Genomic DNA, 15,342 nt, shown 5'->3' with positions numbered 1-15,342 from the left:
TGGGAATTTAGGGTTTGAAGCCAATTCAAAACGCCCACTTAAGCCAACCTGTAGGCGTTAGGAAGCCAGAGCTCCTGGAGGAAGCCCTCACAGGCTCATCATATGCAGAGAGGCTGCAGCTGTGCGACAGGTTCAACCCAGGATCCTTTTTCCATGAGGCATCACTGCAGTGCGCCTCCGTTTGCTATAAACCTCCTCCAAGCCTTAATTAACAGACTGTATCGTGTCTGACTTGTCACCTGGAGGTTTCAAGGCAACCGACTGAGACTGTAAAGCAAATAAAGGCAAATCCACTAGCTTCTTCATCAGCTCATTCCCATACTAAATGTAGCTTTAGCCTCTCCTCCGCCTACCTTCTTTACATTCCAGGGCCACTCTGGACTCCAGGTTGTCCATCTGCAGCTGGAGGCGCTTGAGGGTGCGGTCGGCGTCTCTGGACTTGCGCTTGTAGGCGATGAGCACGGCGATGATGACCAGCAGGAGCAGGCCGCCGCCCCCTCCGATGCCGATGATGGCGGGAAGCGTCAGCAGGCTGTCCGAGTAGATGTGGAGCGTCCCGGGGGAGTACTCGAAGCCGCCGGCACGAATCTGAGCACGCAGACACAACGGGATGAGGAAAGAAAGGACAGACATGCTGCAAGTCGTGCAGTCAGATAGTTTAAGTCAGGCCCACAGTCATTAGGAGGAAGGAAGCCTCTTATTTACGCTGCCCTATGAGACTTTCATCAACTGGTTGGTGGGCAATTAAAAAAAACACAGACGGCGGCCATTTCTCGGCTACGAATGAGACTGAAAGTTGGTGGTCGGATGAGAGAGGAGCTGGTTGAGCCCATTTCCACCACAAGAATCATGAAATTTTGATCGGCTCAGCACTCGCACTAAACAGGCCCACCTCGTACGGGCCTGCCTGTCGAGGCTTACATCACCTCCACCGCTGCGCACATTAGTTGGAGGAAAAGGTTTTCGATTCTTGCCTTCGGGGGGAAGCCGCTTCGCCGGGGCTTTGATAATGCAGAGCTCACAAGTTAACTCGCTCCCCCGTCTTTTAATGATTCCACTTCTTGGGCTTTTTGTCTGCAGATACTCGCGCCCCCGATATGCGTGGTTCCAAAAGAGACGTTTCATTTATCGCACTCAACTTTAACAAACTCATTTAGGCCAGAAAGGGAATGTTTCGCCGCGCATGTCAACAAAGCGGCTGAAGCAGCGCAGCGGAAACAGATAGACCCCCCCTTACACACACACATACACACACACACACACACACACACACACAAAGCATAAGTAATCAAACAAAATAATCACCAGCATTTAAACCTCTCTCCAAGGAGCTGTGCTAATTATGGAGAGTCAGACACATGTAATGTTTCCCTTTTTTCCTACGACTAAGCGCATTTACATAAGCACAGAGGGGGAAAAAACACACACACGCAGAACAAGAATCCATCAAATCAACTTATCCACCAGGGGGGTTGATAACCGATTCAAATGAGGTGTGATTATGCACTTTGAAGTTCTTGTAAGTGCACTTTCATGTTAGCATTACCAAAGTCAGATTAAAAAAATAACATAGGGAATCCGTTAGATCAATATCAGTGCAGTCAATACGTACAAATTAAATTTGTAACACTTCAGACAATTAAACCGGCTCCTAACTGTTGAGGAAGTCAATTATCATGTGCGGACATGATCCTGTTGCAAAGAAGAAAGAATTATAAAAAAAATGGCTGCTAATTATGCTAATCATGTCATTACTGACCACAGATCAGCCCTCGCTGTCACATAGCGACATCTGCCCAAATGTGAGACTGATGCAGGAGTTGGAGCAACTCATCTCTACGTACCTCAAAGGGCGGGAAACAAAAGTACAAGGGGTATTTGTCTATTTTTACCTTCGTGACGTGGGGGGGCTTGAAAAGCTGGAGGCCAAGTCAACAAACAAACAAGTCTCTTCGAAGCTCGACGGAGGCAGACAGCTGCCGACGCACAGGCGAGCGCGCGAAGGGGACGCACGCACGCGACGCGTCTTACTGTACACCCACACCAAGGCGCCCACTGGGGTCCCCCGTATGTAGGTCACCCTGCGCGGGGAACATGGCGGCGCCACAGCTGCGTCCCCCCTCTGCGCGACACACGCGAAGAAAGTGCGCGTGCGCACGCAAACACAAACAAGGGCGCGGAATACACTACAAACCCCGCACGCGGCAGAGGAGATGGAAACAGACAGCTCCATTTTTTTCTGTGGCCATTGTCAGACGGAGGAGCAGCTCCGCCGTCCGCGCCAACACATCGCGCCGATATTCAACATGACATTTTGTTGGAAAAAATAAATAAAACACAAGAGAGTTCCACCTTGGAGCAGGCCGGTTCCATTGAGAGCTATCATATTGAATTACACGGATGCGCTGTCAGCGGCTTTCTAGGTACACTGGCGCGAGCTAGCAGGGAGTAAATGTCACAAAGATCTAGTGAAATGACTGTGAAAGGACAGCGGCGATGAGTTTGAAAGGAGGCGGGAGATTGGCGGACGTTCTGGTGAGATATGCGCGCGAGCCGCCACAGACGTTCAAAGTGCTGCGTCACCTGGCTGGAGCTTGACCTCGTTCTTCGACGCCGATGCTCCGGGAGCTGCGCGGTGATTTTGAAAGTCTGCTCCAGTCAGCGTGAATCAGCGCCTGCTCCGCTGGGAGCGCGCGGGCCCACGGGCCGCTGATGGCTGCGCTTGTGCACGTGCGCTTCATTATCTCCCCCCGGGTTGTAATTTGAGGAAAGTCTGAATCCCCGGCGCTGAAACGGACGCGGCGCGAGTGTTTTTGTTCCTTTCTACCACCACCTGCAGGTGGAAATAAAACAGCTGCGGCGCGCGACACTTCCCGACACGAAGCAGGAAGTGAAACTCGACGACGATGCTCGCGCAAAAAAAGGCAACTTCGGCTGGGATTTGCTGAGAGTCGGACAAAATTTGCACATCAGAAAGGTTTATACAGTGAACGAGGCTCCTGGATTAAAGCTTAGAGACAGGCTTAGTGTCTGCATATCAGTGGCATCCTGGAGAAACAATTCTATTCTTAATACCACCTTTTATGTTTCTGCATAACTCCAGGACAGAGCTCCGGTGTTGACAGTCGGTTCTGGACATAAACTGCCGCAGACGTGGATTCTCGCTCTTATCTCCCACCAAATGTGCCGTACGCACTGTAATTAAGCTCACAGTGTGCTGACACGCACTTTTTTTTTCGTGGAAAAGCACTGAATAAACCCTTTCGTTCTCGTGGATCCCTCAGCAGAAGCAGATACTGTACGTGAATCTTTTAGATGCCATCTAATCATTAGAGCGAAGCCAGTCCGACAAACATGGAGGCGAGGGGTCCGGAGTCACAGCTGAACCGCAGCACGCGTGGAGCTGGAGCCGGTGTCATGTTAATTAAGCGTTACATATTTAACAGCAGCCTTGGTCTGCAGGCTCAATGGAGCATATCTGGGATCTGTCAGAGGAAATTGTTCAGAAACGACACGCGAGGTTACTCCCATAACTCACCAACAAGGTTAGAGTGACATTATGGGCTGTGATTGTCAGGCCAGAATGTTTTCATATTCATAAACATGAAATATTGGGTCAGTGCAAACACAGCTAGTGGTATATTTGTGTTTTTTTTATAAATTACCTCGTGAATATATCCTGTAAACCGGAGACCAGCCGAGTGACATAATGAATCAAAAGACAGGAGTGAAGTCTGCCGTTCCCTGAAGGCCTCAGCGCTCAGATAAGCTACACGAAGGTAAAGTCAAGGTCAGGGCGAAGGTCAAAAGGTCACGCTGCTGAACTGACCGTGACTTTGTGCTGTCCGGTGAGGTTGGGCCATTCGCACAGCAGCTGGCTCTCAGACAGCGTCAGCACGCAGGGAGTCTCTCCGATCAGCACCGTGTAGTTCAGCCGGCTGTTACCTGGAGCCGCCGGGATCAGGTTGCGGCCCTAGAGACGGAGACGGGGGGAGAAACGGGAGGGAGGTGAGGTGAGTGTCCACGTCACGGCCAGCGGGCGCCTCTGCACGCACACGTTTTCCTTTAAAAATGAGAGATTTCAGCGAGGCTCGGTAATAAACATTCATTACTCGCACAGGGGTGAGCAGCGCCTTTGCACGAGTCTATTATTAAAGCAGATTAATACACATCCGGTGGTCTCGTAGCTACGAGCTGAGCCAAAACACACCACTGAGCTAATGCCACTGTTATAATAAAGAAACATGTTGCCCAGTGCAACAAAGGCCGATGCGTTTTCAATAGCGTGGAAACACACACGCAGGCCTTCATTCACCAATTCATCTGTTCACTGCTGGTGAAAAAAACATCAATGATATTATTGTAAATGTAAAGTTACTGATACACTTTGTTGCATTTTATAATGAATTATTCAAATAAAATAGAAAAAAGGCCTCTCTCTGAGTGTCCCACTCCCAAGAACTGAAATCACAACAAGAAAACAAAACGCAACAGGTTGAGGGATGACTTCAAAGCTGACAAACGGCAAAGAGCGAAAAGAAAGCGGGTGCGAGGCGCCGAGGGAGGAGGTGGAAAGAATCTGGGAAAGAAAAAGGGAAATGAGCAGGAAGCGGAGCTGGTAAGCGAGCGAGGTGGACGGGAAAGCGGGCGAGCGAGAGGAGATAGTTGCAGCGTCTCCTGCTGTCTTAGCAGCGGGACGCAGAGACAGACTCCGTTTTCCAATCCCACCGTCTCCGCAGGCCGCCACCCGGCCCTGCTCTGCAGCCCTGTAAACACACATCCCATTCCGTCGACACGCACACACACACGCACACACACGCACACGCACACGCACACACACACACACACACACACAACCTCCCGGCCTGGCGGACACACAGACCTTAAGCCACACACTGAGCTGCTGCCACAGACGCACACAGTGCCGTGCGGCGGGGGGTACTCTCAAAAACACACACACTCTGGAAATCAATCACAAAACACCAAGACTAGATAAATATTTCTTCTCCTCTCACTGGCACACCTCAGTAAAAGCACGGCCGACACTTCAAATGAGAAATTAATTGCGTGGAGAGTGTGGAGCAGAATCGCTACCCCCACATCCCACCCCTCCCTCCAAATTGCATTTTTGTCCATCTCATCAGTGCTTTCAGGGTGTCGCCAGTTTCACCGACAAGTCAAGCAGGAGATTTGACAATTACTGGGAGACTCTTTGCTAATAAATTATCGTTTAAGAAATAAATTACGACTGTTACACTGTTTTCAATCTCTTCATGGAAATAAACTGCGTAACAGAGTCTCTGTGATAACATAACAGACAATCAGGGCAAATTCTAGCACAAGATTAAAGAACCAAACACTGAATGCAAAGCAATTAAATACGTCGATATGACACGGATAGAAAAACAGAAAGTTAGGTGGCATCGACTGATTTATAGTCTACAATGTAAACTGCAGTGTAGTATTTTACATTAGCACATTCACTCACACACACACACACACACACACACACACACACACACACCAAAATGTGGCAATTACTTTCCTACACTCATGTCCAATCATTGTTAATGAAATGAAAACCAACATAATCCAAATCTCCTGGACTGTGCTTCTGCAGCACTAGAAATTAATTACACGTATTGAAAGGACTCTTATTTAAGAGGGCTCGAGGCTGCAGAGGAGGACGCCAATCAAAGAAGTTTCTGTTCGTTAGCGGAGGACAGAAATTGGCCTTTGACGGTGTCCAAGCTTTCAGCGTTCGGGGATGAATTTGTGACACCCACCATTATTCAATGTGTAATGAAAAAGAAAAAATAGAGTGTGAGTCTTTACAGTTATTAATACAAAGGCGGTTCAATAAAATGTGTGTACTTTAAAAACTTGGACACACATGTACACGATATATCCAATAAACCTTCATGTTTTATCATGGATCGACATTTCTTCATGTTCTTCTTTCACACAAACAACATTCATGTATTTCGGAGCCGAAGAAGGGAATTTAAATTAGCATGAAATCCTGAACAATTCTCCAACACCAAGTAAATGTGACAGTTTTCAATTCCGAGCAGGTGTGAATAGCCTCATCCTCCACACGAGCCTCCTGAAAGCAGCGACTTACGATCTGTAATCTTCAGAAGTCCGCGGCAACTTATGAAGTGTTTACAAAGCTTGTGGGATAAGTACTAGCCGACGCCGTTCGCCTCAGATCACAGCTCTGATAAAGAGAGAAGGGGGGCGTGCGGGCAGGTGGAGAGAGAGGGAAACGGCTCCCCCGCTGACCTTGAGAATGAGCGGCGACGTGGGCTTGAGCTCCAGGACCCCGGACGGGCTCAGCGGCTCAAACACGGGGTCGGGGTAGTAGCTGAACGTCTCGTTGACGACCACCAGGGAGTTCACGTTGTCCATGTAGAACCCGATCTCGTCCGGGCCGGTGCCGCTGTCGGAGAAGGCCAGCTCCGAGTCCGCCACCGACGGCGCCAAGCACACCATGACCGAGTTGTTGTAAACGGTGCAGTTCTGGAAATAAGGCAGAGAAGGAAACGCAAGGTCGACACATCTCCACCAATAGAGAATCTCTGGACTATAGTTCTTATATGTGCAGCTTAGTTGTTGAGAGCATTGCTTTAAGTTGAGTGGATCATCATCTACTGTACAGGGGTGATAATAGCCCTGAATGCGCCTCAAGCCCTCAGTACTCACATGGAAGGACTCGGCCTGCCCGTACTTGGCCCGGATCTTTGGCTCCCGTATGGTGGCGAGGTTGGTGCCGCTCACCGTCAGCAGGGTCCCACCGCTGCAGAGACACGAAGGGCGAGAGTGGGCGAAAAGCAGAAAGAAAATGCTGAAAATGTATTTGGGAAGTTCTGAATCATTTCAGTGAATCAGGGCTGATGAGAGGAGAAGAAAAGAAAAAGTTTCCCAACCCCTGTGGTTCTGCAGTTATTAAAATCTTTACAAAATAAAAGCTGGATGCCTTTGCAGGGAATGAAGGGTTTTGGCTGGGAGCTACCGTGGCACATGGGCACCAGGTAACGGAGGGAAAGAGATGATGGCGCACGAGGGAGCACATGTCGGAGTTAAAGTGAACCTGAAAAAGGAGCAATCGACGGAGGGTAGTGTACATAATCTGATCCCAAACTCCATCCATAGTAAATGTGTGCTTTCCTTGGGCCAGAGGGGGCACTGAACTGGATCTAGTAAATAACAATGGCGGTACCTGGCACAAGGCCCAGGAGTCATTTTTATTAGAGCAGACCTGTGCAGCAGTCAGAAATGACCGCTGGACGCTTTGCACTTTCCAGCCGATCAAACCGGGCCCTGATCCTGGTCCAGCCTTTATGGACCGGATCTCTCCGCGCAGAAAGGTTAGTGGAGCTGAGGGAGAAGCACCGGTTCACAGCGGGAATAAAAATCCTCATCACAGAAGGTTCCTGCCACTTGTAAAAGCTGTGGAGCTGCTGCGTGTCCTTTCACTGCTACACTTAAAATGAATTCATGAGGTTTTCACCACAGATGTCTTTTTACGAGGGTCGTTCTCTGATTTCTTCGAGATTATTGTGCTTTGTACATAAAATACAGATGACAGGACTTCCTGTTGCAGATCCTGGAGGGAGAGATACTGTACTTCAGTGTTTCTTTCTACTGTGAAATGAAGGCGAGGTAACCTCCAGTTTGGTTGAGGTGGACTAGGTTTTGACTAGGTTGCTTGCAGGCAGTCGGATCATGGAATGGAAGTGTCCAACACTGACCCACAGTTTAGGATTACACACCAGTAAAGTATGAAATGACACATGCCACCTCACTAACAATTAGACTTTTGCCAACAATGTTGTGACTGAGAAAGCAGGTTAGGCTTCTACCCTCTCCAACCCTGTAAGGCCCACGCCTCACAGTGGGCCGTGACGCATTACCACCGATTCCTAGGTGTCTTTGTGCAGCAGACATTAATCTGACATTTATCCAGAACAACTTTGGGTAAACCATCAACAGCGAAGCAGAGGAGGCTCTTAACATCTTAGATACGGACTCTGTCTGGCTATTACTAGATATTCATCTCGGACTCTAATCCAGGGCGACTTTCAATAACAGCGGTAATGATAGAGCGAGACAGCGAGTAAATGACAAAGGCAGACGCACAGTCCCTTCACCTGCATTGTCGGAGGACAAAAGGATTCAAGTCGGACCATTCTCCCCGGCTCAGGGCTCCCGTTCCTTTGGCGGATTGCCCGTTAGCGGCTAAGCACAAAGGGCCCGTTCACGCGGGGAGTCTGTGGAAAAGGCGGCCGCGTGTAAGATGAGACGTGGGATGCGGACGCTGTGACTTGGTGGTGGCGTCTGATCAAGTCTGAGCAGGCGGAGCGGCGGGTGTTCTCGTCCACGCCGCCGCTAGTCAACAGTCCTCAATAACCAAACTTGGCTCCGGCAGCTGGGAGTGAGATTTCAGTTGGCGCTGGCTGAGTGCCAAGAGGCTCTTAAGTATTAGTAATTGTTTCATACAAATCAACTCTGTTTGGTTGATTTCAGACTTATTAATTGGGAGAAAAATGACTTGTAATTTCGGGAAAGAAGAAAACTCCAATCCATTTTTGTACTTTTTCATTTTTGATCTTGAAAGCCAATTGGTTTTCTGATGTCTCATGTGGCAGGCAATGTGTGGATTTATGATTAGGAAATTAGCTGAATGACATATTAATAACTTGTCTGGAGCAAATTGAATGCATGAGCTTTGCTTTAATACCTGTGTGTCCAGTGGCCGCTTGTACTGTCATGTTTGCTAAAATTGGACCTAGGAAGATGATAAAGCGCCCCATCATAATCTTCCTCTTCTCTTTTGGAGAACGATGAAGGCGTCCCGTTAAGGAGGCGCCATTCAGACCAACTGATGCTTAATGACATGTTCACGCCATTCCCACGGAAGCATCCTGGGATTAGAGCAGCCGGTCCAGCCCTCGTTCCCTCGCCTCCCTCTCTTCAGCTTGACGTATATCTGTGCTGAGCCCCTCTGTCCCTGATGCTCCTCTCTTTGTCTAAGCGAGTCTCTTTAGCTCAGGTACATGCGTCAGGGAACCGACAACAAGACAATCAGGGTAAAGTCTCAGGGACAGCAGGGGAAATCAAACCACTGTTGTTAGTGTTTCCATTTGTTTTGCATGCCCTCATCACCTTCCTCTTCTTGTTTCAGGACCTGTTTTCTCCTCTCACCATTTTTCTAACTATAGATTTTTTAGATTAGTTTTCGGGATCTAAGCAGTGGGATCATTGAGAAACTTCAACTTCGAGCTGAATGTTCCGAAACAGCATAAGCTCATTGTCGGACTCATGCTATGAAGCTCGGCAGCTAATTAACAATTAGCAGGGCAGCTAGTGTGGAAATTCTCCTCAACAACCATTGAATTATAGGTACTAGTAAACAGGATCTACTGGGTGTCATTCAGCGGCTGCACTACAGTGGGTCCTGTGCCTTGCTTGAGGGCACCTTGGGGGGGGGGGGGGGGTCCACAGTGTCTGATATGAGCCCTCGCCATTGCTTCAGCTCTGAAGCACTGGGTCTCCATCCTAAATGGATTAACATCAGCAGCTATGTGGATAAAGCTCTCTCTCTCTCTCTTTCTCTCTCTCTCCTTGCGCCGCTCTTTCTCTCTCGCCGTCTTTCATCCACTCTGCTATCGTCGCCCAAGCGAGGCGTGCATGTATTCACACCAAAGAAGACAATGAGGCAGATAGGAATCAATATGATATCATATCTCTGGTTTTCTACCGGAGCCAACATGTGACACAGTGACAATGGGCACCGGCTGAACGGCATGAGCTAAATTAAAGCTTCCTCTGGCGGCAACGCACGCACCTTGTGTATCACAGTTTAGTCACACTTTATGAGGTGGGTGTGTATATTTTGTGGTTTTCTCAGGCAGATGGAGGAGGAAGCCGGTGCCAAACATCAGGGACTCTGGGAATCAGTGGTGCGTGTGTTTGTGCATGCATGTGTCCTTTTATGTGGCGTCATCATCCCTTGGTGAAGTAGGAGCCTAGTTTGGAGCTCCTCACATACAAACACCCTTGCAGAAGGTGTGCAGGGCAGTGATTGGGCCTCAGCTGCTGCTCGGCCCGTCCTGCTGGGCAACGGGAGCAGGGCAGGACTCATCAACACTCGCCTCTAACAAGCTCTGCATCTATCTGCCAGCATCTACTGATGAGTCACCCCAGGAAACGATGCAACACAGAAAAAGAAAGGAGTAGCAGGAAAAACCAGAGGAACCGGGAGAGGAAAAATAATCAAGAGCAGGAAAGTGCTGCTTAGTCTTAATATTAAAATCACACACATGCAAAGAGGAAATAAACCTACAGCACAAACAGGGATTTAGATTTGCTTCAGCTGTACAGTGGCAACCCATTGTGACCATAATAAAGACCAATAGTGGTGTGTTCTGTCTCCCTGCCAATAAATAGGCATTATTCTGAATTTAATGCCTGTGCATGTACTAGAGTGTTCAATGTCAAGTGTTGGGGGTTCTTTATTCATTTCGCTGAGGACATGCAGTATAGGATTTGGTGACAGGCTGAGCATCAAGCTGAGTGTTGCATTAGTTCAGGCAGAAAACTTTAGCCCATCAGCTGATCGGCATTAGCCGCCTCTTCAATCACTAATCACACTGAGACAATTAATGGGCTGTATAATCTGACAAGCTCTGAGCCGCTGCTGATTTTCTTCAGCTACTGTAAGATGTCCTGCTTGAGCCCGATGATAAATGGCCAGAGGCATCGTCGATTTGCTTCCATCCACTCCCGGTGTCAGAGCGCTCATCTAGAATTTAAGTCACTTATTTCAAAGCCTCTTCAAGAATGTTTTCAATGCTGCTGCAGTGTAAAGTGTTGAGTCAGATCTCTGAGTTACTTCAAGCTTTACTCAGGCTTCACACAGGTCCAGCACAGAACAATATTTTGGTTCATGTGTATTCAAAACCCCGGTTTACCTGGCAATGCTCCAGTCAGGTTCGATCCTCAGCACCGTGGGATCTTCCGTGTAGTTAAACTTGACCTCAGGGTTTCTGAGTTCAGCATCGTCAATGTCCACCAAGACCGATGAGCTGCCCGGTGCCAACCCAGCTGGTGTGACACACACTATCTCGCGGGCGTTCCTCCTGCATGACAGACGAGATGAAAAACGTTGGACATTTAAACACGCCAAGAAGCTGTCTACAACAACACAAAACAATAAAGACTTTATTGTGACCAGTGTATAACTTTGTGGCCAAGGATTGGCTCTGCAAACAGGAACAGCTGGAGGTGCTGATCAAGACAATACAATATTATGAACATGTGATGTAAATAGTAAATCTGTAAAGGTGCATTGAACAAAATTTTGAATTTATTTTCTCAAATCCCATCTAAAACATTTTTAGATATTTAAAGAATTCTTAAATGTGTTAAATATCAGTTCAGAATCAACTTGGGGCTGAATTGTTAATGTTGTGGCTACAGCCAGAATTGTGATTTGGTTAGTGAAACAAAACAAAAGCAGACTGGAATCATGTTTAATGACGTCTGTACTGGCTGTGATTGGTGCAGATGTGCCAGACGTCGCCTCTGGGGGGGATAAAGAGTTTACAGTACGTATGTATGCACCGAAAGTACAGGATGAGTGTGTGTGTGTGTGTGTGTGTGTGTGTGTGTGTGTGTGTGTGTGTGTGTGTGTGTGTGTGTGTGTGTGTGTGTTCATGCTGGCATGTCCCATAGGCAAAATAACATTTTCAATTGCAGTCTTGAGTGCAGTCCCCAGTAGCTACATTATCTAATATGTATTTAGCACAGTTGAGTGGTGGCTGCTTTTCTGGGCCATGCCTTCACAGTGTGACGCGTCTGTGTGTGTGTGTGTGTGTGGGTGGGGGGGGTACTTTAATGTAGTCTTGCACAGTCTACTGTGCCTCAATACACCACAGCAGTCACACATGGAGGGGCGAGAGAATCTATACACCCGCCTTCCTGAGTCCCTCGGCCTGTAACCATAGCAACCCCATTCACAAAGAACACATCCCCCAGCACAGCCACCTTCACACGATGCCACGAACACAGTCACACGTTTAGGGTGTGACAGATAAAGACATAGCTGAGGTGAATGAACGGTGGCGAATCGAAATCTGCTGGATTACCGCGACGAGGCCGTGGCAGAGGAACAGCTGTGACATCAAAGCTAGCATACAGCGGCTTCAATAGAGATTAGCTATAAGGGGCTAATCCATGCATTTGACATGCAAGCAACTGTAGCGATAGTTTGAATTCTTTCATGCACTAGATTAGGGAAAGCCTGTGCGAGCGCAGACAATGAAATAGTGTGTGCAAGCAGCAAGCATGCACACACAAACATAAATAAACTCTACAGCGATTACATGCTTACATGTGCACGTTGAATCTGTATGATAGTGATACAGCATTGCTATACACCCCAAAAAAATCTGTAAACAAAGCAGGTTTGTATATGCACATATTTTCTTTCTCTTTATTAATTTCCTGCTTTATCTACAGCACCTTGAGACATAAATGAAACTTGTTTTGCTATCTTAAGTACTCATTATTTGTCTTACTCTTATCTACATCCTATTCTCCTTTGCTGCAATGTTCCAATTTCCCCACAGGGATAATTAAATTTTAATATAGATTGGGGAAAAAATTGCCATGTACCTTTTAAAGTAGCAGGGCTGCTTTCCTATGCTGACAGACACATGGCTGCCTGCGTTGAGATAGCTTCCCTCTATGGTGACCCGGGTGCCTCCAGAAATGGGTCCCTGAGAAGGCTGGATCCGGGTGAAGTAAGGAGTCTGGAGAAGAAAGGAAATGAATACACAAGAATTATATATATATATATATACTATATAGATATATATATATATATATATATATATATATATATATATATATATATAAATGTTGATTATTCCAGACAATTGCCATTTTACTTATATTTTACCAACAACTCTAACAAATCCCCTATTGAAGAACCTAGAACACTATGACCCTTACCACAAAGGTGAAAGGCCGAGGTGACAGGGCTCTGTAGTCGTTGACACAGTCTCTCACGCACACCTCCACCTGAGCCTCTTGGACACGATAGCCCGTCGCATCGTTCAGCATGCACACTATTCTGTACATGGAAAGTTGGAGGAGTGGATGGTTGAAAGGAGGACGATTAATAAAGTTAATATTATTTCAACGTTTTATGTATCCACAAAGAAATCAGTCACATCTTCTATACTGTACGTTGTGTGTATGCCTGACTCTTTTGGAAATAAACTATTCACTTGTAAAAAGAAAAGAATCTGTAAACTGAGCCAGACATTTGGAAAAAGTGGCAGCTGTTAAATGCACACAAAATTCTAGAAAAACCTGCTTGCTGTAAATTGCGCTTCAATTAAAAAAAAAACTCTTAAAACTCTGTTAAATGTCTATTTTATGCACGGCGATTCGGAACATTGCAGCCCTTGACACACCAGAAAAAGTCCCCCTTCCCAGCTTGAAGAGGTGGATGAGTATCTCTTCTTTGATAGAACGTTGCTATACTGTTGGTCTTAAAGCCTTCACCTTATGTGGCGTCCCTCACGGTTCTGTTTTGGGTCCTGTCTTGTTTATTTGTAGCATGTAATAAATTTAAAGATATATCTTATTACTGCTATGCAGATGTTAAACTATACACAACCTTACTTTGAATTTGACTACTATCTAGTTTACAAGTTTAAAGGCAAAAATAAATAAACAGGGAAAACTTTGGGAAGGAAAAATACATCCTGATGATGTGGTGCAAGGATGTCAGGAACAATGTGTAGAATGACTGATGTGCGTGTAATATTTGAATAGCGATGCCCTCTATCTCAACATGCATCATTTCCCAACTAACAGCACTAGAGAGAGATTGTTTGATCTGTGTGAACTCAATTCCTCATCCGTGCAGGACTCTGCAGAGGAGTAAATGTCAGCAGGGAGGAGAAAAATAAAAGAAAGAGCATATGTAGGTAGTAATGGAGGAGAACGCCAGATGGAATTCAAAAATAGGCAAAAACCCTGATGGCACATATTTCCAGCCACTCAAAAAGGCTTCATCTACACAAATAGGTTGCTTACCTGGTCGTTATTGGAGGGTGATCGGTTGGTGGTGCATTAATGTTTGGTACTGATGTGTGTTTCAGAGTCATTTGTGTTTCTGTTCATGATGAACATGCAGGTTTACTCACCTCTCTGCACTCACATACTCGTCCTCAATAGGCACGCAGGGCACCTTGCCCAACCTGACACCCGTCTTAATATCTCTGAACTGCAGCCCCAGGTTCTCCCCAAGAATGGTCACCTTGGTTCCCCCTTGGCGAGGTCCGGTCTCAGGGAACAACTGGACACATGGGCAAAGACGGAAACACACAGAGTATGAGAGTACGTAAAAGACCACTTTGTCCGGCACATGAACACTTATGGTCTATGAGTTTGAAATAACAGAAAATAACAGATGAAGCCCAGGCATAAACACACCTAAAACCACACAGAGGCCCGGTCCACGTTAATATATGCATACACCACTCAGAACAGCTAATATGAGGTGATTGAAGTTTTAATGAAGAAAAATCGCTCTCCTGGCTTCGAAAAACAAAGAAAATAGCTAAAAAGAGGTGAAACCAAGTTATGTTGACACGCGGAACCAAACTGGCATCATCTTGGGGCTTTAATTGAAATATATTACGGTGGCTTGGCTTCGGCGTCGGGGCCTCGGCGGCGTGACGCTGAGCCTGCCCATCGAACCGCAATGTGATTTATTGAGCCAGATTATGGCCTGTAACGAGGACAGGTGTGGCGTGACAAAACAAATATGGTGACTGATGGACGGTGGCTGTCACAAACACGCAGACACGCACAGCCACACACACATCAGGCACACACGTGCAAAACCAACCCGCGACAAGCACCACCAGGTAATTATGTGTAAACTGTTCTTCTGCAACTGGTTGAGTAGCGTGAGCGCAGACCCAGGCTGCAAACTGGATGAGGCTGAATTCAAAATGTATGAGGAAATGTATAGAACAAAACCCAAGGAACCTCATACAACAGAACATCCAAGCCTCCAGGAGCAGAGCTACTGTAGAAGCATTGGCAGCTCCCAACAGGAAGGAGGGCTTTAACCAGCACCGTTTCATAGGCCAAATAAAACCCATTCCACCAGAAAAGTGTAAAAGATTTAATAATCACATATGGATATTTAATCTCCTGAAATTCAGTCTAAATACCTAATGATCCCTTTTCATGAACCCAGCGTGCGTCCTGCCAGCACTGTGCGACAGATTGGCAAACAGACCGCGTCTTGGA

The 15,342-nt window shown here is 46.9% G+C and overlaps 1 protein-coding gene across 2 annotated transcripts in view; it reads right to left on the bottom strand.

The window, feature by feature from the left end:
* LOC114859090 (plexin-A1-like) overlaps window positions 1-15,342 on the bottom strand; it is a 143,693-nt gene that overhangs the window by 19,980 nt on the left and 108,371 nt on the right. For both annotated transcript variants that reach the window (XM_029156980.3, XM_029156981.3), the window contains exons 13-20: window positions 14,226-14,377; window positions 13,021-13,141; window positions 12,682-12,818; window positions 10,977-11,144; window positions 6,706-6,799; window positions 6,286-6,522; window positions 3,830-3,973; window positions 354-588 (exon numbers count right to left, since the gene is read on the bottom strand). In XM_029156980.3, the coding sequence (XP_029012813.1) occupies window positions 354-588; window positions 3,830-3,973; window positions 6,286-6,522; window positions 6,706-6,799; window positions 10,977-11,144; window positions 12,682-12,818; window positions 13,021-13,141; window positions 14,226-14,377 (1,288 nt within the window). The remainder of the gene's footprint in view (window positions 1-353; window positions 589-3,829; window positions 3,974-6,285; window positions 6,523-6,705; window positions 6,800-10,976; window positions 11,145-12,681; window positions 12,819-13,020; window positions 13,142-14,225; window positions 14,378-15,342) is intronic.

Source organism: Betta splendens, chromosome 7 (assembly GCF_900634795.4).
Source record: "Betta splendens chromosome 7, fBetSpl5.4, whole genome shotgun sequence".
Lineage (NCBI taxonomy): Eukaryota > Metazoa > Chordata > Actinopteri > Anabantiformes > Osphronemidae > Betta > Betta splendens.
Note: the sequence above shows the minus strand (reverse complement) of the source record. Positions and strands in the feature narration are given on the sequence as shown.